At 41.7% G+C, this 24,699-nt stretch overlaps 2 protein-coding genes across 3 annotated transcripts; both read left to right on the top strand.

Moving 5' to 3' along the window:
* Window positions 1–8,137: 8,137 nt before the first annotated feature.
* Window positions 8,138–12,384, top strand: tdgf1 (teratocarcinoma-derived growth factor 1). Its single transcript, XM_080755388.1, has 6 exons — window positions 8,138–8,198; window positions 8,309–8,355; window positions 8,850–9,269; window positions 10,114–10,216; window positions 10,490–10,596; window positions 11,851–12,384. The coding sequence occupies exons 1-6, from the start codon at window positions 8,176–8,178 to the stop codon at window positions 11,952–11,954; spliced, it is 804 nt and encodes a 267-aa protein (XP_080611514.1). The 5' UTR covers window positions 8,138–8,175; the 3' UTR covers window positions 11,955–12,384.
* Window positions 12,385–18,939: 6,555 nt separating this feature from the next.
* Window positions 18,940–23,344, top strand: LOC308310007 (protein FAM240C). 2 transcript variants are annotated; one of them, XM_080756028.1, is made up of 3 exons: window positions 18,940–19,352; window positions 20,399–20,523; window positions 22,765–23,344. In XM_080756028.1, exons 2-3 carry the CDS (start codon window positions 20,402–20,404, stop codon window positions 22,868–22,870), a joined length of 228 nt encoding a protein of 75 aa, XP_080612154.1. In that variant the 5' UTR covers window positions 18,940–19,352; window positions 20,399–20,401; the 3' UTR covers window positions 22,871–23,344. The 2 variants fall into 2 exon arrangements, with proteins under 2 accessions (XP_080612154.1, XP_080612155.1); XM_080756029.1 differs by having other exon boundaries at window positions 18,940–19,356.
* Window positions 23,345–24,699: the final 1,355 nt, after the last annotated feature.

Genomic DNA, 24,699 nt, shown 5'->3' with positions numbered 1-24,699 from the left:
AGGAGGAGGAGGAGAGGAGGAGGAAAAGGAAATCAAGGTGGAGGCAGAAGAGGCTGTCAAAGAGGAGGATGAGAAAGAGGTGGTGGCCAATGGCGAAGATGAGGAGGAAGAAGAGGAGGAGGAAGAGGAAGAAGACAGTGGAGTTCCTGAGTCAATAGCCAATTATATTGAGAGGATGAGGAAGTATAGACAATTGAGAAATGATAACCCAGTGGCAGAGTTGAAAAAAGAAACAGTACAGGAGAATGAGGAAGAAGAGGAAGAGGAGGAAGAAGAGGAGGAGGAGGAGGAGGAGGAGGAAGTCAAAGTGGGGGAAGAAGAGGCAGTCAAAGAGGAGGAAGGCAGCAGAGGAGGAGGAAGAGGAGGAAGAGGAGGCAGAGGAGGAAGAGGCCAAAGAGGTGGTGGCCAAAGGGGAAGATGAGAAAGAGGTGGTGGCCAAAGGGGAAGATGAGAAAGAGCAAGAAGAGGAAGAGGAGGAAGAGGAAGAAGACAGTGGAGTTCCTGAGCCAATAGTCAATTATGTTGAGAGGATGAGGAAGTATAGACAATTGAGAATTATAACCCAGTGGCAGAGTTGAAAAAAGAACTGGAGGAGGAGGAGGAGGAAGAAGAGGACGAGCGGGAGGAGGAAGAGGAGGTCAAAGAGGATGAAGAGGAAAATGTTAAAGAGCAAAAGGTGGACAAAGGGGTGGAAGAGGAGGAGGATGACGAGGAGGAGGTGGTAAAAGGGGAGGATGAGGAAGAAGTGGCAGCCAAAGAGGAAGACGAGGAAGAGGAGGTGTCCACGGCAGAGGATGCCAAAGGAGAGGATGAGCTAGGAGAGGAGGAGAAGGAGGACATAGAGGAAGAGAAAGAAGAAAAGGATGAGGACAACGACAATAACGACGACGACGAACAGGACAAACAGAAAACTCCCAAATTGCAGGGTTCAACAACAATACAGAAGATGAAAGAGGTTTTGGAGGAGGAAGAGGTGAATGAACAGGAGAAGGATAAGGAGTTAGCGGGGGGAAAGGAGGAGGAAGAGGAGGAGGAAGAAGAAGAAGAGGAGGAACCAGGAGTAGCAGACGAGGAGGCGGAGGTCTCCTGGGTGACTTCCAGTATGTGGAACTTTCGGAGTTGGCTGGAGAAATGTGGAGCAAAGACAGGAGTGGTGCAGGAGGTGAAGAAGGAGTTGGAGGAAGGGGAGAAGGATGAGGAGGTTGAGGAGGAGGAAGAAGATGAGGCGGAGGAGGAGGAGAATAAAGTGGAGGAGGAGGAAGATGAGGCGGAGGAGGAGAATAAAGTGGAGGAAGAGGAATCAGATAAGGACGATGACGATGAGACAGCATACGCATATATGCGTATATGTTTAGAAGATGAGGACAAAGCAGAAGACGTACTGGAGAAACAGCTGGAACAAGAGGAGGTGGTGAAAGAGGAGGAGGAAGGGGACGAGGAGGAGGAGGGAGAGGAAGGGGACGAGGCAGAGGAGGAGGAGGAGGAGGGAGAGGAGGGACTGACAAAGGTGGTGGGAAAAGAGGAGGCAAGAGAAAGGGTGGAGACGGAGGTGGGGCAGACGGAGGAGGAAAAGGCAGAAGGGGAGGAAAAGGGGGAATGTAGACAACAAGAACAAGTGAAGGAGCAAGAGGAGGAAGATGAAGACGAGGCAGACGAGGAGGAGAACGGGGAGGAGAAGGAGGAGAATGAGGAGGAGGAGAATAAGGTAGAGAATGAGGTGGAGGAGGAGAAGAATGAGGAGGAGGAGAATAAAGTGGAGGAGGAGGAAGATGAGGCGGAGGAGGAGATTAAAGTGGAGGAGGAGGAAGTTGAGGCGGAGGAGGAGAATAAAGTGGAGGAGGAGGAAGATGAGGCGGAGGAGGAGAATAAAGTGGAGGAGGAGGAAGTTGAGGCGGAGGAGGAGAATAAAGTGGAGGAGGAGGAAGTTGAGGCGGAGGAGGAGAATAAAGTGGAGGAGGAGGAAGATGAGGCGGAGGAGGAGAATGAGGCAGAAGAGGAGGTGAATGAGGCAGAAGAGGAGGGAGAGGGAGAGGAGGGAATGACAAAGGTGGTAGAAAAAGAGAAGGGAAGAAAAAGGGAGGTGGTGGAGTTGGGGCAGAGGGAGGAAGAAGAGGGGGATGGGGAGGAAAAGGAAAATGAAGAATGGGGACAACAAGAGGAGCAAGTGGAGGAGGAAGAGCAGGAGGAGGAGGAAGAGGAGGAAGAGGGGGAGGAGGAGGCAGGGGAGAGAGTAGGAGAGGCAGAGGAGGGGCAGGGGGAGAGGGAGGAGAGCACGGAACCAGAGGAGCTGGAGGACGAGGTGAAAGAACCGAAGGTTCCCCTACATCTGCAGTTCCACAAACTCAACGCCACCTTCTCCTCTTGGAGGCATTCCTGGACAGTCTGCAAACTCCACAAAGGAGGAGAAACCGGCGCGGAGGAAGAAGACAGAGAAGGAGAGGGTCTGGGCGCGATCTGGAGCGAATCCTGGAGGCTCTGTAGACGGCGCCTGGGCGCCGAAGACGACGTGGTGTACTTCTCCACCGACAACAGGACCCAGAAACATCCCGGACTGACGTCTTCTGCAGAAGATTCCGTCACACTGTCTGAATGGTCTGAGAGTTGGAGATCCACCCCGCTTGCATATCCTAACAACCATCATCAACAACATGATAACTAGCAGTGCAGCGTGTGTCATTTCTTACACCCAATGGGAATGCTTCTCCCTCTCTGCGATTGGGATGAATCCTGGCAGTTTGCCTCCTCCAACCTTGCTCCATCCGCTCCTTCACTTCAGCCCTATTTTATAATTTGTCACATGGTTGTGTTTATTGATTGGCGAATTTTGCTGATTTGGCATACTTTATTACAGAGACAATGGAAACAAGGAGAGAGAGGAAGGACATGCAGCAATGAACCTCAGTTCAGATTAGAACCCTGGCAGCTGCACAAGGATTGAGCCTTAATGATATTTTCTCTACGGGTGAGCCACCCTAAAAATCTTGTACTCATTTTTTTTATTTTCTTTCCCTCCCCAAAAAGTTCAAACGAAATAAAAGCTATAGGCCTACATTTTGCATGTCCAAAGTAGGGCATAGCGGGGCCATTTTGCAGTAGTGCCACAGATAGAAAAAACATATTTTTACCCATAGAGATACCCGATATCCTGGCGAATCAGGACCATAAAACATTTGATTCTGTGTCAAAATATATTTGAAAATAAATATAGGCCTAGTATTTTAAAATAATTTAATATTCAAATATTTTTGACAGAGAATCAAATGTTTTATGGTCATGATTCACTGGGAGCCTTTAGATGGCTTAGTTCCACGCTTAAAATTAATTGGATAAATATTTTCGGAAATCTCTATTGGAAAAATGACACCACAAAAGGGGCTGGTATTGGGCTGCTATGCTCGATACTATAGGGACACCAGGTTGTAAGTGGAAACTCTTGAACTACAACTGACACAGGAAAATTGTTCACAACGGCTGCCACGTAGGCACGTACAGAGTAGCCTACAGACACCCTCACATTCACTTTCATCAAGTCAAGTTTCCCAAGGCTGAGTGGTCTGATTGGTGGAACCGGAGTCTGATCCCATAGAGGCTATTTACGGCCAAACTCACACTTGAAACTCAACTAGCTAATGTTGGGGAGGTGACGTCTGTTGGAGGTTTCTGAACAAAATGTTACCTGGGACTTGAAGGACACAGAGATGCTGTGTGGAGCCTGCACCTGGCTGAAGCCGTGCAAGATGTTGAGAGATGGAGAATGGAATCAATGGACCTGTCACCAAAAAACGAGTCACCATCAGTTCAAATTCAAAGAGTTAATTAAAAAATATATATATACAAAAAATTAACAGTAGTAATTTCATCCACTCAAAGAAGATATTTGAATCATAGGAATTTGTGTTTGTGACAGAGATCATGTATAATATTACATTTCACACTGGCAGGGTAAAGGTGAACAGTTCCAAATATGGCAAAGTTATAATGTGATGTTTTGAAAACATACTATTCTTCAGGCACAATGAATGTATAGAGAAATTGAAAGCACTTTAAAAATCGATGACATTTAATGTACAGTCATGTACAGTTTTTCTGAACATTGATTAAACATATCAATTTTTTTTAGCTTAGGTACAGGCAGTTTACTCTTTTCGTGTTATAAGGACTGAGGACAATAGCTGGAGCACTCATCCAATGTCATTTCAACTATATACTGTATATGCATGCACCTCATGCATGGCAACCTTGCGTCACCAGGCTTTCCACCTCGGAGGAAAGCCTGGTCTGTGAACCAGTCTGGAGTGGATGGTAAAATACGTCATGTTGTAGTCTGATTTGTAGTCATCAGGCAGAAAACCACAAGGCGGAATAAGAAAGTACCCATTCATAGTTCCGATTCCACCTTGTGGTTTCCTGCCAGATGACTACAAATCATTGACTACAACGTGACTCTCTAATAACTCAAAGGCACTACAATCAAAATAACAGACCTTGCTCCCAAAACAAACTGGTCAGGTTACTACTAGACCTCACACCCAGAACTTGCCTAATCCCTGCTCATTTTGCTAGGGTGGGGTGGCTCAGGGTTGAGGACAGAGTAAAGTAACTTGCAATGGGCCTGGTCTTCAACATACAGGAGCTGTACCTGTCAGACAACTTCAAGAATGTAAAACACACACAAAGGCACAACACCACGCACAAGGCACAGCTCCACTCAACCCAGATTCGCCACAAACATGGGGTCAAATTTCTTCTACTGCTGCTATGCCACCAGAATGTGGCATAGCACACAAACAAACATAAAAAAGTGTGACTCCTTGCCCTTCTTCAAAACCGCCATAATAGAACACGGTGAACACCTGTCTGCAATTTGTAAGGGTCCTGGAAAAGCCTGTAAGAAGCTAAGCACCAGAAAATATTTATGTAATTGTAAAAACTGTAAAAACTGTATGTACCACTGTACAATTTGTAAACTGTTAATAAAGTATTGAATCAATCAGTTTGGGATATCACGATTACAAATTTAAGTTGACGATTAATTGTCACACAAATAATTGCGATTAACGATTTAATTGTGCATTGACCATTGGAACGTTATAATTTGTATTTCCGTTTTTTCCTTTTAGGCTTTGTAATCACAAATTGCACAGTGCAGATATGACAAATGTCGTAAGCTTGTTGTCACTTTGTGACCTGTTGTAAGCTTGTCCATTTCTATTTGCGCTATTTTTTGAAAAATTGAGAATGTATGGACATTTTTCAACATGAAAATGTATTGACCATTATGCAAAACATAATTGTGATTATCTCAAATAATTCTGATTATAGACGATTATGTGATAATTGTGACAGGCCACAAAAGTCACACAAAAGTATAAAAAGTAGCAGGTCTACAAGCTCAAAGCTTGTCGGTCTGAAACAACAACTTGGTTCCTGAAAAGTAACAGTTTTGGACATGAGGTTTCCACCCGACAGCGACAAATGAAGATATATTGAGTTATTTACCAGACTGTTGTGTGTTGATCAACCATTGATGATGGTCGGATGACTGACTGATGTCATCAATAATTAAAGTCTTAAAAGTCCTATACTTTTTACTTTAGAAATGTGCAGATACCCTGTATACACTTATACTGTATGTTGGTTTGTTTGTTTACTGTTGAGTAAGAAAACAATGTTGCACATTAAGCTATTCATCTGTGGACACCTAGACCCCACCCCCATGTGGGAACCACTGAATTAATATGATAGGGTTGATATATTATACGGTGGTTGACTTCTGTACTAATTCCTAAATCTAATCTAACAACAAATAGGAGATCTTTATACGTATCATTTAGGCCAACAGCTTTGTGCATTTTGGCTATTTTTGGTGGTGTGGAACACAGGGTATGTGTGGCTAAACACATGAACCCTATAGCCTATAGAATCCCTATTCTGGGCATGTCATCCGTGATGCGACAGAAAACAGGAAAGGTGGAAGGAGGAAGAGGAGAGATACAACATTAATGAAATGTTGTATCAGCTATTTTCAAATGGCCATAGTGTATAGGCTACTGAGTGACATGGCTAATGTTATTGTATGGGAGTACAACTGTCTCTGGGATGAAAAAAGCCTACCTCAAAATTGTATTAAGTATACTTTATAAGAGAAGTAGAATATAAGTCTATAGTGTTTAGTATTGAGGGGAGGTTCTTCCATAAGTCACCAAATGCTTCTAGCCTTTAGTTATATTATTATTATATATTCTTCTTACTAACATTTTTCTAAACAATCTGAAACATAGGCTAGACAATGACAAAGTCACAAAGGCTTCCTTCCAGTCAGACTTTGCAGTTTGCACAGAAGTTTTGTGAAACTTGCCGTAGCACGAAGTTACCACCAGGGCGCAGTATTAGTAGCCTACTACTAGTCTACCCTTTCTTTTAAACATGGATCAGACACAACAAATGTCCCTACTTTAACAAAGCACACGTGTATTTTTAAGCTTCTATAACTTATCATTTCGTTTTATGTAGGCCTAGCTATATGCATTTGATGGATTATGGAGCGTATAGCCTATGCCAATTAAAACATTTGTTTTACCAGACCGTGACAGTGCACATTAATCAACTAATCAAATTGGCTATTTTGTCAGTCTGATAATGATGTAGGCCTACTGCATGTTCTATTAGGACTATACTTTACATTAGCCTACTTAAGACCTTGTTTTCCTTTTAAACAAAATAGTAAATTTTACATCGAGGTGTCATAAGCCTATAAGTGCCCACATGTAGGCTATCCGTTAAAGTGGTGATAAGCCTATATAGCCTAATTAACTATTAATACAAAACTGACATAATTATGTATCAATACACTTTCACAGCTTTGTTTTGGTCATGAATCTGGCTTATGATAGACACTAGCAGTGTTTTTGTTTAAAGTTAGAAACCAGTCACTTTGCGAAATGGAATGCTGGGCCAAAACCTGCAGGCAATGGCCCAATTTCACTTTCAATGAAACTCGTGAATACAAATGAACGCATTTGCACAGCTCATGGCATTTGTAAATCACCTAATTTGCAAGTGCTACAATAACAAAAGACCTGACCATATGAACCATTATCACCTATTGTGAACTACTGTTTGGCAGAGAAAGAATGTTGAACCTTCATTCAATTGAAAATATTTAAGCCAGATGGATGGACTGAACCTACAACATATTATGCTAGGCCTACTTCTCTACATGATAAAATTAGCCTATTTCCAGATCAGTGATTTGTGATTTCTCAATATTTATTAACTTCAATGACCCTAATATAATGTGTAGATTAATTCAATATGAATACGAGTTTTTCCTTCTTATTGAATTGTACTTTCCTGTGCTTTTCTCTGCAAACTAATAAAGTATTCAATCTTGCAGACAGCCCCCCACACCCTTTATGAGAACCAATCCCATATTGTATTTGTTTTTATTTCACACTTGTTTTGTCATTATAAACATATTCCTATGACCAACAAATAATTGAACTTAACATACACAGAGACAGGAGATAGGATCGAGGAGAGAGAGGCCATGGCGCCTATTTGAGTAGGCCTACATTTTTGCTATAGTTTTTTATTTTAGCCTATTGTTTATTTGCAAGCTCATGACTTTCACCCCGCCGACTCATTGGGACCCAAACCATAACTTTATGATGTATTATTATTATTATTAATTATTGCATATCTTCCATTCATTGTCCACCGCTGGGTGGGGGGGGGGGGCAGCCAGACAGGGGGAGTGCTGTCTAGGAACGCCCTCGCAAATGGGGGCGTTATCACCTGAGATACACATCCTTCCATCCAGAGAGACCATCCTTCCAATCCAGACCATCACAGATTCACAGTCACGATCATTCACCAGAATCACCACCGGTCCACCAGGCTGCAGTCATCACTCACGTGCAGCTGAGCTGAGTCTAGACTCCAGAGTAGACAACTTCTTGGATCTTGCAGAAGCTTTGAAAAGGAATCACTCCGAATCAGGATACAGTCCCGTGTTTTTGGAAGTTTGAGTGGGCACTTGGAAACAATTTTCGTGTTCACCCCAACCTCTCGAGACTCGGTATAGTGAATACAAGTGATTAATAATCAGAGCAGGCTGTTCCTTTGCGGGCGTTGTTTTAGTTGGGTTTTTGAGGACACGAGAAGACTGACAAAATGACATGGCTAATGCTGCTCAGGTGAGAAAAGTTGGACATTGATCGCGCGTGTGTTACGAACTAAAGTGATATCCGAATTATCCACCCACATCATTAAATGTTATTAATCAAGTCTTTTGATTGTTTTATAGGATCTTATTGTCCACGGTCGTTGTCCTCCAGACTGTAGCATCGTCGGGTAAGTCATTAGGCCTACTAATGCAGTGTTGCATTGAACATCATTTATTTCGCTGGCTGCAGAACTTTTCTGCAGGCGCAGACCGTCCGTACAATTACTCTGGTTGCAGTTCATACATGCAGAATGTCCACTTTCACAATCGTATTACTTTATTGTTTTTTTAATTAGCCTACTTTATGGGCTGATGGGTAAGCAACAATTAACATTAATACTACACCATTGCAGTATATCAATTAATCCATGTTTTGTAATAACACTCCAAATCTGCAAGCAAACTAACTGGTTAATAAAACTTACATAATTATAGTTTAAGTTTAAACATTTGCCCCTGAGATGTAGTGGAAGAATGCACCTAAAAAAAAGCCCAGTAAATGTAATTTCCAATACTGCACAGTCACGCTAGAGTGGGATGTGCATTTGAGAGGCGTAGTTGAAAACTTGAAATGCCACTACAAAGTAACCGCTGTGATACTGATGGCTGACTTTGGGTTCAGGTTGTGATGGTGATGGTTGTGGGAAAGACCAAACGGCATCCTCCTCTTCCAAGGAAGATGCCCAGGACTTCCTTGCTCAGTTGACCCAGGTCAGCCACCCCAACGAGGGTCAATTGACCCAGGTCAGCCACCCCAACGGTGGTCAGTTGACCCAGGTCAGCCACCCCAACGGTGGTCAGTTGACCCAGGTCAGCCACCCCAACGGCGGTCAGGTGAACCACCCCAACGGTGGTCAGTTGACCCAGGTCAGCCACCCCAACGGTGGTCAGTTGACCCAGGTCAGCCACCCCAACGGCGGTCAGGTGAACCACCACAACAGTGGTCAGTTGCAGGTTAACCAGTTGACCCAGATTAACTACCCCAACCGTCGCAAGCAGCAACACCACGACTCAGCAGCTGCTCTGCCGTTCATCGGACTAAGTAAGTTACCGCTCAAAATTTCACCACCCAAAAGTCAATCATTGTAATATATTTTACTTCATTTATGTCTTCTATTGCTGCTATTGAGATGACGTCATTATAGGTGGAAATGTTCAAAGATCATCGACATTGTATTCTGATATCTGATCTATATGGACATCGATATGGACATATAGTGTGTGTGTGTGTGTGTGTGTGTGTGTGTGAATACAGCTATAAATAACGAGTCAAACCAGTCTAGATGATTCTCAAAGTGGGTTCCGGAGGCTCCAGTGGGTCCCCAGCAAAAAAATAGTTTCAAGCTCACAACACAGTGATCTTGTAGATATGCTATTTACCTACTTATCTATTCTAGGAAGTATGTTGTTGATTCATAGTCCTATGGCCATTGGCCATACAACGTGGTTAGACTATTGGGGTGGTAAAAGGCTATAAAACAAAAAGGTCAGAGTTCTGTGACAGCCTTTTGTTGTACATTTTATTTAATATTTTGGTTGTTGGTGTCAGGTCTGTATGTTTGCACCCAATCCTCACAGACACACTAGGAATGGTGTGTGTGTGTTTTCTTTTAAACGGCTATCTGATGCTAACCAGAGGTCAGTAGGAATGCCAGCTGTGCTGTCACTGGGAGCCTCTGGTTAGTGTTGCAGAGGGACACTCAATAGATGGCCTTTAGTTGAAAAGAGACAACATTCTTGTTTTTGCCCAGGGAAAGCATAACTGTCTTTTACACTGCATATAAATAATTAATCAATAAACTTACTGTATTGATTAAATATGAAACGACTTTCATTAATGTTGTATCTCCTCTTCCTCCATTTCCCTTTCTGTTACATCACTGAAGGTCGTAGCTGCTGTAAGAACGGTGGTACCTGTATTCTGGGCAGTTTCTGTGCTTGCCCTCAGCATTTCAGTGGACGAAGCTGTGAAAACGACGAGCGAGTCAGGTAAAAAATAATGCTTAATTAAAGCCTGAGTGTTCATTGAACCCTGAAAGTGTAAAGATGGACACAGTGTGGGTCGGGTTTCGCTGGGTTACACGGTTTCCTGAAGGCACATTTTATATAGACAAGTTATGCAATTTCAGTCAGTTTGAGGGATTTTTCACTAGTTGAATGAGCGGAACCGGTCAAGCACCAAACTAATTGAAGAAAATGTTTGAGAACCACTGTCTTAACTAACCCCCACTCTTCTCCCTCCATCAAACATCATCTGTGTAGGAGTTGCGGTGCTATCCCCCATGGACAGTGGGTTCAGAAAGGCTGTGATTACTGCCGCTGTGGCTATGGAGTCCTGCACTGCTTCCCGGAGGTTTTCAATGAGTGTGGTAAGCACGGCTTCCACGTTTACACACGCATGTTCCAATGTTTCAGTCCTGTGTGCAATTTAGGAGTCGCACAAGTTTAGAAACCCGGTTTGTATATTGGCAGGAAAGCGGCTGGGGAAGGTTTGTTTCAGAAATGTCACTACTACTAGCCATGTTAATCTTTTGATGTGTAAATTAGACACTTTGAACAGAACCAACAGACCTGGTCACCTAAGTGTAAGTGGTTAAGATAAATAATTAAAAATAACCCCAAAATTACGGCTGTTTATCTGACAAAATGTTCAGTAGATTCAAGTATTTTTTACTAGACTACTTACTAACAATAGCAAATTGTGAACTGATTTATTACCCTGGAAACAAACGAAACACAATTGAACATGTCTTGATGTTAATGTCTGGTTGACAAAGAAAAGCCTGGTTTGTTTTCCAAATGTATAACTTGACCAGCTGCATGGGGGTCAGAACAGCCTTAGCAAAGGTGTTGTGTAGTCATGGCTGACTAGTTAGCTTCTGAATAGAAGTGTAGATGCCCTATTTACCCCCCAGAGGGGGCATTCACGCTTCAGACATTCTGATCCAACCAGCTCACATATTTCCAGATTTGAAAATGGGTATGGATTCAAGTTGAGATCTCGCCTGAATTCAGCTTTTATCATAGGCCATGTGTTTTATACACTTCATGGTTGAAAAACATGGTTGTAAGCCATTATTAGATTATTTTTTTAAATATTATTTTTAATAAATTATTATTCTGGGCATGTTGTCATTATATGCAACAGTTGGGAAAAGGAAAATAGCAGATCTACAAGTGCACTACATGTTGGTTTACAACAAATGTATTTAGCTTGCAGATAGGCTTTTTTGTTATTTGTCTACAACAAAGTACCGGTAGTGGTAAAAGCTTGTAGATCTTGGAGATAGGATTTTTTTTTCTTTTAGTCATACAACAAAGTTAAGCTTTGTGTTAAATGCAATCAGCAGGAAGTAGGGGTTTTCAGTGTCTTATTTAAGAGACATGCAGGGGGTATTCAGCAAACTGGGGGTTCTCAGTTGTTTAGATGTGCTAATGACACCCATATCCCTTGCATTCACAACATATTCTTTCAGTCTTTAGTAATGGTAACCCCTCCGTCGCCCCCCATGTCTTCCTTCCTTCCTTCCTTCCTTCCTCCATGAATTTCTTTCTTTCTAAATTTCTATATTACACAATGACAATCAAAGCTAGTATTCTAAATATGACCCTCTATTTTCCAGTCGATTCACAGGAGATGCACTGGGTTCATTCAGCAGGCATCAAAATGGACCAGACGTACTGCCCCCTGTGTCTGGTGCTGCTATTTCTTGTGTTTCTCCTTTGAGAGATGGCTCTGCCTAATAGTTGGACAGACGCGTGCAACAGGATTTGTCGTGCAAATCAAGCTGTGGACTCTGGGTCTAAGTGTTATGGATATTGTCAAATGTTTACGTACAACTTCAAGATTTATGAAGAGGGCAGATCTACTAAGTCTCATCACGTCGCAGACTCGCAGTGCGGTGCATTGTGAACTTGTACATTTGCTGATTTTCTGTGCCAGACACCATTCAGGCAAAGCTTGCCCAACTGGCAGCAGGAGTTACCAGTTTGCCTGTTGCTTTAGCAATACCTGTTGAGCAGGTTTGTGGTGTCAATATGGCCGACAATCAAAACTGTTGTTAAGCTCTGTATTATGTTATTCCTTCCAGTGGTGTCAATATGGCTGAAACTGAAACCTGTTGTCCAGCTCTGTATATGTTATTCCTTCCAGTGGAAGGTAGCCTACTTTGCACATCTTGCTGTCTCTAATAAGCAACAGGGGAAGAAACCTGTACATAAGATTTTTATTTTTGAAAAGGTGAATATTTTGCTTTTTAAACTTGATGAATAAGTGTTTTAGTGGTCAATGGAATGTCGCCCCTTTCATGTTTTTTTTGTCTGACTGACTGATAAGTGATATGTACTGTGTTTTAGCGACAGCACATAGGTTACCTATGTTGCATGCTGATGTTTTCATATTTGGACAGATTTGGACAAAATCTTGCACACATTGTGACTTTTTTGTAATAACATCTTGTCTCAACTCGAATGACTCCTGTGTTTTATTCCAGTCAGTATTAATCTACCTCAAACCAACAACATTTTCGGGATGACAACTATTAGGTATGTTTACAAGGGGCCATTTTCAAAAGATAGATTAGTGTCTAATTGTATTAACTAGTTTAACTAGATTTATCCTTTTGATTGTCTATAATATAGACTCTATAATTATTGTAGTATAGGCTATAGAACCCTGGGCGACTCCGGTCAACTGATTATACAGTATAGGTCTTCAATTTCTTTCCAGATCACAGTCCTTTTGGCTGAGAGAAGGATGAAGCAGGGACCCTCCACTACATACTGCACATATTGTATACAATTGTGTTGCATAGATAGTTGCATAGACTTGTGTAGCATGCAGCGTTGAGTTCATGTTAATGTGTTTTACACAATTTACAACTTCAATTCTTAGAACACACACAGGGACGGTTAATGTTAAAAAGGAGGACCTCTTTCTCCTAGGGGTCACGAACCCTCCCCCACCCCGTGATATTGGGTGGTTGTACATGCCTTTTGTATCAGTATGTTACGGAGCCTAATTCCCTGATGCTTTCCCCTCACCATTCATCTTGCCCTTCCCTGCATTTGCTCTCGTCTCCCTAGCTTGCTCTGGTCTAGCCTAGTGTCTGGGATTCCCAGTGTGTTACTGTTAACATCATTGTGTTTGCCCATGTACTTATCTCTGGGATGGGAGTCCTGATGAGGCTGTGATTGTTACATTATCTTATCTTTTAGATAAACGTCTCCTCCTCGGTCAGTTGGTCAGTGTCCCCTGCTGTTTATACAGGCAATGGTTCCACTGCAAAAAACTGGACAAATAAACGGAAGGCAGAGAAACTGATTTTGGCATTTGGTCATACATATCACAATATTTAAGACTTCTTAAATTAAAGATTCTTGTGTGGTCGTAGATTGGCTATTTTGGCAGCATTTGAATTAAAATGTGCAATTAAAACTAGAAGATGAAACTTAAAGGACAACTTTAGTTTTTTTTCAACTACGGTTCATGTTTTAGGTTGTTATTAGAGAAACTAAAAGGTGAGTGTTCATTTTCTTACATTTGCTGCTTTCTTTTGTTTTTGGGATTTTAGCAGTTTTTGACAGGGGGCGGGGGCATTCGAGCATGGGGCGATTTATTTTATTATTATTTACTATAGTCCTAATAAAGCCCAAGAAATTACATCTGACCACAAAAGATCACAGGATCTATTGAATGTGACAAACTGACATTGAGCCTATACAGTATAAGCCTTCCCCCAGTAGGTAGATCACATTCAGTAGATCCTGTGATCTTCTGTGGCCAGATGTAATTTCCTGGGGTTTATTAGGACTATAGTAAATAATACAAAGATAAATCACCATAAGATTTTGTAAAAAAATACATATTTAGCCCCATGCTTTCTCTAATAACAACCTAAAACATGAACCTTGGTTGAAAGAAACAAAGTTGTCCTTTAAGCTATATCCCAATATGACAATATTTCAAATGATGTCGATATCATATTAATATATTGCCCATCCCTAATTCAGGGTCAACTTATTTCAAGAGCTGTTCATTCATACAGCTCCACATTATAAATTGAGAATCACTTCCAGTTATGGCCACTAGATGCTGATGGCAGTCTTTACATGACCTGTCTGACTAGACCTACTGAATGTGGCTAGAGAAATAGTTTAGAAATAGAAATAGTGGATTTGCATCAGCGTAACACGGGGGGGGACAGTCAAGTTAGTGACAAACTAAGCATTACAAATAAATGTATCACGATAACATTTGCTGAGAAACATAACTATACTATAAGAATTTGAATTTTAGATTTAGTTTGAATTTGATTACCGGTATATTTGTAACTGAAGCTGAACAAACATGATGGGGAGCATGGAATTTTATCATATTTCAAAGGGATTATTTTAGGGTACAAATCATTGTGTTATATGGTAGAGATACCTGCCAACCTTCCTGCGCTTTGTAGGAGACTCCTATTTCCCATTTCTCCTGTGCTAGATCACTTTTAACTTTTAAGTAATTAGTGTTTATTATTAAAGGCTAGAGCATTACCCGTTGGGCATTGGCCTACTTGGAACGATGCAAGTTGGAAATGCATGCCCCACCCAGTTATTACTTGCGCAAGCAGAGCGCGCAAGTAATAGTTTCGCCCGCGACTTGGATGCACCGTCCCAGCCAACCCGCCACTTTTGATGCGTATGCACCAAATTGTGCCTGATTTGCTGGGACCAGATTACATGGTGTGTATGTATAACTAGCTCTCAATGATGACGTAAGAAATATGTGGATTAAAGGACCCAATGCCAGAGTGTAATTGGTTTTCGATGGTGACGTAATGACGATATGTTTTAGTGTTGGGAGGATTAAAGGTAATGCTCCTGTGTATATATGTAGTCTGGCACCACTGCCGTATCAGGCACAATTTGCTGGGAAGGTGCATACGCATCAAAAGTGACAGTTTATAACGGTCGAAAGTACTTGCGCACTCTGCTTGCGCACTAGTTGGCCATTTATGGCCTACTAGTGTGCAACAAGTATGCATTCGACAGAGTGCAGTTCTAGTTATGTCTGTGTCTCTTTTATGAGTTATTGTCAGGCATGCCCAAGTATGGAGTCTATGCAGATGTCAGAACATCATTGTGATGTCAGAACAGGCCAGCTCATGGAGATACTGTATACTGGGATGATCAGGTGTGATCAATTGGCTAATTTGGGCATTGTCCAGAGCCTGGGCATGCAGGGGCCCTGTCAAGAGCCTGGGCAGAGGCCTTTTGTGGCGGTTCTGGACAACCGTGGGTCCGACCGACTCAAGGCCAGGCACTGCATTCCCTGTGGTGGTGTGGAACATGATGTTGGTGTTGAATTTGAAGTCGGTAAACGGTTCTCGTACACACAGAGACTTGGTGCATTTATACTAGACATCTAGTCTAGTAAAAATGCACCAAGTCTCTGTGTGTACGACTGTACGTATGTGGTATATGTATGTGTACTGTATATGTACGTATGTGTATATAGGCCGCGGTGCCCGGCTGTAGACTGTAGAGCACCGAGTCAGTAACGAAGGAAGTTTGAGATCCATGCTACCCTGCTATGCAATACCCATTGTAACCGTTCCACCCATCTGTGTCTCTTTTATGCCCATATATGGAGATTTCTGTATCTGTCTCTATGTGTCCCTTTATTCCTATGTCAGAACATAATTGTGATGTCAGAACAGGCCAGCTCCATATATGGAGATATAGGGGTGATCAGATCCAGAGCCTGGGCAAAGTCTTTTGTTCTTGTTCTGGACAACCGGCGATCCGACGGACTTGACACCAGTCGGTGGGGCGTGGTCAGTATCACCCCTGCTCCTTTTATCTGACAGTCTGAGGTTGGCAGGTATAATTATGAAAACATTGTTTTTTGAGTGAAATTTCCAACGAAAAATCATTTAAAAATGATATGCATCATAATTAGCCTACTTAACACACACGCACGCACGCACGCACACACCATGACCGTTTGACGTTTCCCCAAATCCACACAGGCAGCTGATCATAATAATAGGCGAAACTAGGATTAGGCCAGACAACAATGTCTGTGTGTACTTTCGCACGTGTGTGTGTGTGTGTGTGTGTGTGTGTGTGTGTGTGTGTGTGTGTGTGTGTGTGTGTGTGTGTGTGTGTGTGTGTGTGTGTGTGTGTGTGTGTGTGTGTGTGTGTGTGTTTGTCATCACAGCAGTCTTCTCATGCCTTCCATTACTTGGCTGTCAAGTGGGGTAAATAATCTCTGGTGCACACACATATAGTCACACACAGACTTAAAGGCTCATTAAACAAGACCACCAGAAAAAATGTCAGCAGGGTGTGTGAGTATGTGTGAGTGTGAGGATATTCAGTACTGTAACTGGCTGTGAGAGAATACAAAACAACTCGCCCCTTTACCAACTCGCCCCGTGTGTACAGCCGGCCTGGTATTCCTAAAGTAATCTAAGTAAATTATGCTTAAACAGTTAAACCTAACCTTAACCTCAGTAAAACTATGCCTAAACCTAACCCTATTCCTAAACTTAACCCCAGTAAAACTATGCCTAACCCTAAACTTATTTCTAACCTTATTCTCAGTAAAACAAAATAAAGAATACAAGAACCGTCGCACCGAGCTGGGGCGAGGTGGAATTTGGGCGACCGTACCTGTTACCCTGTGAGGTGAATGCCATGGTGACGAGGGGTCCCCCATTTCTTCAGCTCTGCTAATTTCACCCAATCAGGAGAGAGGATGCGTGTAGGGTAAACAAGAGAAGTTTGAAGGCATGACACAGATAAGTGAGCAGACAAATTTGGAACTGGAACACAATACAATTGAATTAACTAGTGGGGTTTACTCTCTCCTGATTGGCTATAATTGGCAAATTGACTGCGTGCAATTCAAGCTTGCCGGGCTTGGATTGTGTTCCAGTTTGTTTTAGATTAATGTTCTAATGATGATAAACTATATTTCAGACACAATAGGTCCATATACATACTATCAACACAATCAGTTTTGCCTGTGGGCTCCGGGGTAACCAGAACATTTGGAGGCTTGCGGTTATTTCCTGTTTACTCGATCGCCCCAGAGCTATTCCATACGGTGGCGACGAGTGCAATATCTAAATACTCGTTTTTGGCAGTAGATGATCTGGTTTGGCAACCACTCCGAGGTCATTGGATTTGACCAGGGGCGAGCGTGTTTTGGGGCGAGCGTTCTTTTGTTTGGCTATATACAAATCCCCCGTGACAAAGTGACGTACACACAGACACATTTTAGATGTGTTATTTTTACCACGTTACGTTTCTGTCTGTCAGTCTATCGCGTCTAACGGTCTATCCACATGGGCCATTTGTCTGAGGTGATGAAGAGAGCAGATTAATTACAGAAACACACACCGAGACACACACACACACACACACACACACCGAGACACACACACACACACACACACACACACACACACACACACACACACACACAGAGTACACAGTACACAGTACACAGTACACACACAGAGAGAGATCATGACACAGATCAACATGATGGATGCAGATATGAATGCAGATATGGGCAAATATTGACACATGCTCTCTCTCACACACACACACACACACACACACACACACACACACACACACACACACACACACACACACACACACACACACAGAGTTATAGGACTAATCTCCTGGTGCCCTCTAGGCGCTCTTTCTTTTTTTCTTCAGCGATGAGTCATTGGCACACCATAAAAACTGATGTGTGTTGTGCACAAAACTATACTCCTAGGACAATGACCTCACGCTCACCGTGGGTAAGCGTGAGTGTGTGCGTGTGTGTAGTTTGTTCCTTCCAATAAATTGTTTTTCTTTCACATTTGTGATGCACTCTATGGGGTTATATTTATATTAAAATTGTGTATGATAATGTTTTCCTCATATGACCCCAGAGATCATGTGTAGATATTTATGTGAGGTTTGGACTCGAGTCTGCAGGAGGAGTTATAGGCCAAAATGTGTGTGTGTTTGGGGGAGGAGCGCTAGTACTGCTGCTGTTCTAGGACCTCTTGTACTGCTGGTTTTATATCCTGCCAGAATGCTTTTTATTATATCCTACATACTATTCTACCAAGAAGTTAATTACATCCACATGGAATTCATGGAATTCTACTATTTGGACATTTACATTTTTATTAGAAACCATACATTAACCACTTCAACCCTATACATTTTGGCCATTTGAAAATAGCAGATCTACAAGCTCACAATGCATCGCATTGACGCATTGTGAGCTTGTAGATCGGCTATTTTCAATAGATTTTGCACACATGTTGAACTTGTGAAATGGGACATTCTGCAATATGAGTACTTTTACTTTTAGTACTTTAAGTACATTTTGATGCAGATACTTTTGTACTTCTACTCGAGTACATTTTTAATACGGGACTTCTACTTGTAACGGAGTACATTGCAGTATAGTTATACTTTTACTTAAGTAAAACATTTGAGTACTTTTCCACCACTGGTAGTAGGACAGTACAAACGGTATAGCATCTGGGGACTGTGAGGACCAACATGGACCAATTATGTGGACACAGAGAGGCTGGCAGTGAAATAGAGAGGGGGCGGAGTTCATAATCAAAGGGCATGTGTAACAAGGGAGCATCGATTCCATTCATAGAAGGACAAACGGATGGAGAGAATGGTACAAAAACTTGTGACAGAGGAGAGAGAACTATTTTGTTGGAGTGAGAGGAACAAAGGAAGAGCGTGAAAAGACAAAGAGAATGAAAATAAGTAACTATACGCTCAATAGTAGTTTGATTTGGTCATTATTATGACTCTGAAAAAAAGCTTTTATCCACTTTCTCTTATTGAATGTAGCTGACCTTGAGAGAGAGAGAGAGAGAGAGAGAGAGAGAGAGAGAGAGAGAGACACAGAGAGAGAGAGAGACACAGAGAGACAGAGAGACGCTGAGAAAAGGGGGAGAGGACAAGGAGTGAATTACAGGACAAGAATACAAATCGGGGACAAGATGAGGGGAGGAAGTAAGAAGTGAAACGAGGGATCCAAGGAGGAAGAGACTTAAAAGAAGAAGTGAAGTTTGACACAACCTCCAAAGCTGCTGTAAGTGAATTATTACCAATTTGCTTGTAACATGCAAAAGGAGAATGCAAGCCTGCGTGAATGTGTGTACAATACATGTGGATATTCTGTATATCTGTGTGTGTAAACCGGAAGATGGATATTTATTTCATTTTTGATGCGCACAAATACGTGTATAGGCCTATATTTGTTATACTTTTGAAGCATAATTACGTTCTGAAATACATTTTGGAAGTTGTCCATATTTGTGAAATGGATAAATGATATTACACTTATACCCTCTAATACCTTTTTGAACAGGGTCCCCCAGTAAACTATACTTGGCCCATTACTTATTTTCCCTCTACACCACATTCACACATTCGCTGAATTTAGCCACTTCACTTTCACTTATTTTAGCCAAATGTTGATTGATACAAGGATAAATCCAGAAAAAGCACTAAGACTTGTTTACATCAGGGTACTCCAGTTTCAATTCATCAGAACATTTAAAGATGTACAAATATATACACTTCTATGCAAACAAAAATCCTCATATATACAGTTAGATATTATTTCTACCCAGGCTAAGGATGTTATGGTTCACGTGGTTCTATTATCGGGAGGCAGTGGCTCAGTGGCAGTGGCTCAGTCAGGAGGTAAAGCGGTCGTCTTGGAATCCAAAGGTTCCAGGTTCGATTTCCGGCTGCTCCTGCAGCTGGCTACGTGTCCATAACTGTCCAAGTGTGAGCATGTGATGTACCGGTACAGAAAAAACGATATATAAATGCCAGTGGTGGAAAGTAGCATTTACTTAAGTACAATTTTGAGGAATTTGTACTTTATTTGAGTATTTCCAATACTTTTCCTTCTACTCCAGTCTCCACTACATCTCAGAGGCATTTTTGTATAGGTATAGGTTTTGATTATTATTAGGCTACAAAACATTAACCACTTCAGCCCTATGCATTTTGGCCATGTGAAAATAGCAGATCTACAAGCTCACAATGCCTCGCATAGCGACTCATTGTGAACCACTGATAAATGCAGTCCATTTACCATTATAACAATCACATTGATCCTCACAGGGGATGAACGCGGCTCGGATCCACGACAAAGACAAGCTGAAGTCTTTCTGGGAGAAGAAGATCAATCAGCACTCAGAGCATGTGGGCCAAGAGGACAGCAGAATGAAAGGCAGCGCTCTGACAAGGTCACTTCACTTTGGAGATAATTATGACATATAATACATTGTAATGATGTATACCTATTTGTCATTGTGCTGTTTCAATGTCGTAATACACAAGTGAAAGGAACTTAAATTAAACTAATAATTACAGTGAAAAGAATATATAATGCTAACAATAATAATAATAATCCTAGTCTCTCATTATGATAAATTAGAGGTAGAAAAATGTGCACAGACAGAACTCCACAAAATCAGCATCTTCTTCATCTGACAAGATGTCTCTCCATGTTAGAGAGACAACTTATTGATACAAGTTGATATTTTTGGGGAATAATGGAAAACTAAAGAAGTCCCTTGGGTTAAAAAAAACAACTAACTACCGGTATTGCGACGTGATGCAGTCTGTGCATGTCATGGGGAGAGAATGGGAGAGACAGAGAATGAAATAGAGGCATACAGGAGAAATTAGATAATGCCCAGAGGTAGCCTGGGTAGCCAGTGAAATTAGATATTGTGTTACTTTTACTTTTACTTTTACATGTTAATTCTGAATTCCGGACATTCTGCACTTTTGCACTACAGTATTGATACTTTTACTTAACCCTAGAACACTAAACTGGTGATTTTTCATAATGTTGCTGATGTCTGAGGTGGGTGGGCCCTTCGGTACCTTCATGGAGCTCAGTGACAACTCGAAGGTAGGTTTGTTTCCATGCCCACATCCCTGTTTTTCTACAGGCAGGTGTTCAGGTGAATTTCACCCGCGTTTAGTGATAGAGAAAAATCCCACTGTACCATTCTCACATGTCCCAGGAATGGGTGTACCAAAGGAGAAGTTCCCAGCTTTATTACCATTTTTTAAAGGAATATTTTTAAAATAATACCCAATTTTTTCACATATTTTGAAATGTCATGTTGAAATAACCTCAAGTTGCCATGTATACTTTAATATTATTTTGATGAGAAGTATTTTCTTTTTGGTAAAATATACCCGGGTTTAGTGATGGTGTGTCAGAAGTCAAGAAGGGTTTAGTGTTCTATAACTTCTAGGGGTTATAAGTAAAGTAAGTAAGTAAAGTGTTATCTCTTGTCCTTCTGAGAGGGGAATGGGGACAAACAGAAAGATGATAATGGACTGAGAGCAAGAGTGACCGGCTTAACGATGTTATCGTTATGATTAGAGAGGTGTTGCCGAACCGACGTGTGTCCATCAGCACGGCCCAGTCACGTTAATCTCTGGCATTATGTCATTGTATCCCACAGATATGTCGGCTAATCTCTGGCATTAAACAAATAACTCGCTGGCCTCTAATCAACATTCTCAGGCTACTATGTGATGACTGATGAGGCTGGGACAAGGTATTAGCAATGCCACATTTGGTCTGTAAGCGCAGTGGCGTTTTGTAGGCTATAATGAAGTTATGAAACTGCATGTTACACATCCTGGTGGCTTGAACTGTGTCCTGGCTACATAATCCAGGCGTGGGTATTTTCTGGCACAGGATCCCCCGATAACTGCCAGACAATGAAAACCGCACTGTTGCTTTTATGTCTTATTATAGGCTGCTGCTAAATTAGAATAATAACAGTAATTTAATAATAAAACATAACAAAGAATGAGTCAATCATTTAATATTAACTAATGATGCTAAGACCATGCTTACTGTCTGGGAAGAAAAGTTGTATGAGCATCAAACAATAATGGTTCATGAATAATGGCTGTTTTATTTTTATTTTTATCAACTCAATTGATCCCCTCAATAGCCAAATCTGATCATCTGGTAGATCTGTTTCCTTTCTTTGTTTTGGTAGACCTTATAGTCCTGTGTAGTGGGAGAAATTCAGTTTCATCTTCCCCCAGCTGGTGGCAGCTCAGATGGTCATGAGGAGAGCAGTCACTCAAAATGGGTTATTGACCCCTTAAACGGACAACCTTGACCCCCTAGTCAATATTTATTTTCAAAGGGCGCACACCACTTACAGTAGCACATGAATGCACCGCTGCGCACAGACCACGCCCATGTAAATGTATGGCTGCCCCCTCTACTTAAGCAAATGACCCCTACACCATTGTCCTTCCGGGCCTGCTTCGTGTCGCGCTGCCAACTTGTACATCTGCTATATATATTTTTTTTAAATAACTTTTTATTGAATTTTTACGTTTTCACATACAGTAGATAAATCATGAAAGGTATAAATTATAAGCACAATACAATAATTGAACATTTTTTACACATATTTTACTCTGTGTCTTTTCTTCTCCAGGCTGAGAGGAGAGTGGCTGCAGAAGCTGACACTGAGGAATGAATACCAGCAGAGCTTCTTCGACCAACAAACCAGACGAGCCGAGAAAGCCCAGCAGCTGTGTTGATTCTGTCGACTAAAACTATGACAACAACTACCTTTTTTCACTGAAAATCAAATAAAAACGCAATAAAAAACAAGCTATAATGACTAAAACTAATTCTAAATATATTGACAATTTCGTCAACAAGTGGACTAGTGGAGAAGAGATGCAGTAGAACTAAAATAGAAGTCATTTTCAGCATGCAACCAACCATTAAATCAGCCATTACGAAGCCATCAAGGCCAGCCAAAATACATTTCAGTTGACAAAATCAACTGTACATTTCAGGTGACTAAAATGTGACTAAAACTAAATAGAATTTTATTCATAAGACTATGACTAAACTCAAATCAAAATTTGCTGTCAAAATCAACACTATACGTCCGGCTCAGCACAGACATGCGCAGAGCAAGCTCTGTCAGGAAACTCCATCCATTGGGCCGCCTCAGCTCCACTCTCACATCCACTCATACTGATTGCATTCTCAGACGTTTGCACTATTCATCCCTGCAATTGCTTTTGCTACACTGATGCTGCCGCTCTGCAGACCAAATTGCTGCTCACCCTCCACCACCCCAGCCACCACCTGTCATTTTGTTTTGGATCTTCTGTTTATGTACAGGTTGGGAGATGCTATTTATCTACCTAAAAGCAGATCCAATTCATCGCCAAACCATAATAAATATATTACTCATTAGACTGCCATGGAAATGAACTAAAAACATCTGTCTCACTGTTATAGAGTATAGACAGACTTAGCTCTGTCTGTCTGTCTGTCTGTCTGTCTGTCTGTCTGTCTGTCTGTCTGTCTGTCTGTCTGTCTACAACTAAATGTAACTGCTTGTCAGGGTGTGGGGGTCCCCAGTTCAAATATGATTATTTGGGGGGACGGGGGTCACGGCCTGAAAATGTTGGGAAGCCCTGACCTAGAGGTGCAGCAGCTCACAATATATCTGTTATTTTCACAATATAATGGTTTGAGTGGTTAATTAACCCACCTCACTCCTGCCCACTTTGACAGGCTGGAATGGCTTAGGGTTAACGACAGAGTACAGCATCTTGCAATGGGTCTGGTCCACAAGATTCGATACACCACCAAGAGACCCATGTACCTGTCTAAATACTTCCTTAATGTCAATGAAGTCCACACCCACAAAACCAGAGGGAGTTCAACAAACCATGTGCAACCCAGATTCGGCACAAACAAGGGACTAAATTAATTTCACCAAAATGTGTAACGCCCTACCAACAGTCATTAAGTCATGCAAATCCCTTGACTCCTTCAAAACTGCTCTCAAAGGGCACTTATGGACGGCTGCAATTCGAAACTGGCACCTTAACTGTATATATATTTCTTCCCTTTTTACCTCCTATGATGATTTCCTGTTTTTGGTTATATAGAACTTAAGTGTATATTCGTACGTCTCTAAATGTTTTAATGAATTGAAAATTGTGTGTATTAAAGTGTAATGCTTTATGGTGTCGTACGGTCCACTCACAGTTAACAGTTTTTCTAATGAGTTGTACTTACTGTAATTCTGCAAACTGTCAATTAATCAATCAATCAATCAATCAATCAATCAATCAATCAATCAATCAATCCATGATGTATTTCTGTACGTTTGGGTCCCGGGGAGACACCAAATGTATAGACTGTCTGTCTGTACTCTAATGCAGAAAGTTTGGGAACCACTATGCTAATACGACCTTCTCACAGGGGGCGACACTAACCACATTCAGCTTCTGTGATGACTCGTCATCATTTTTGTCCACAATATAACTGGAGAGTCTGCATGCCATAGTCCAAAGGGACGGTCGCGCTGTGATTGGTTAGTTGGTTGACAGGACAACAT

This window comes from Protomyctophum bolini (assembly GCF_963924005.1).
Source record: "Protomyctophum bolini genome assembly, chromosome: 22".
Lineage (NCBI taxonomy): Eukaryota > Metazoa > Chordata > Actinopteri > Myctophiformes > Myctophidae > Protomyctophum > Protomyctophum bolini.
The sequence above is the reverse complement of the archived record's forward strand: the minus strand, read 5'-3'. Positions and strand labels throughout refer to the sequence as shown.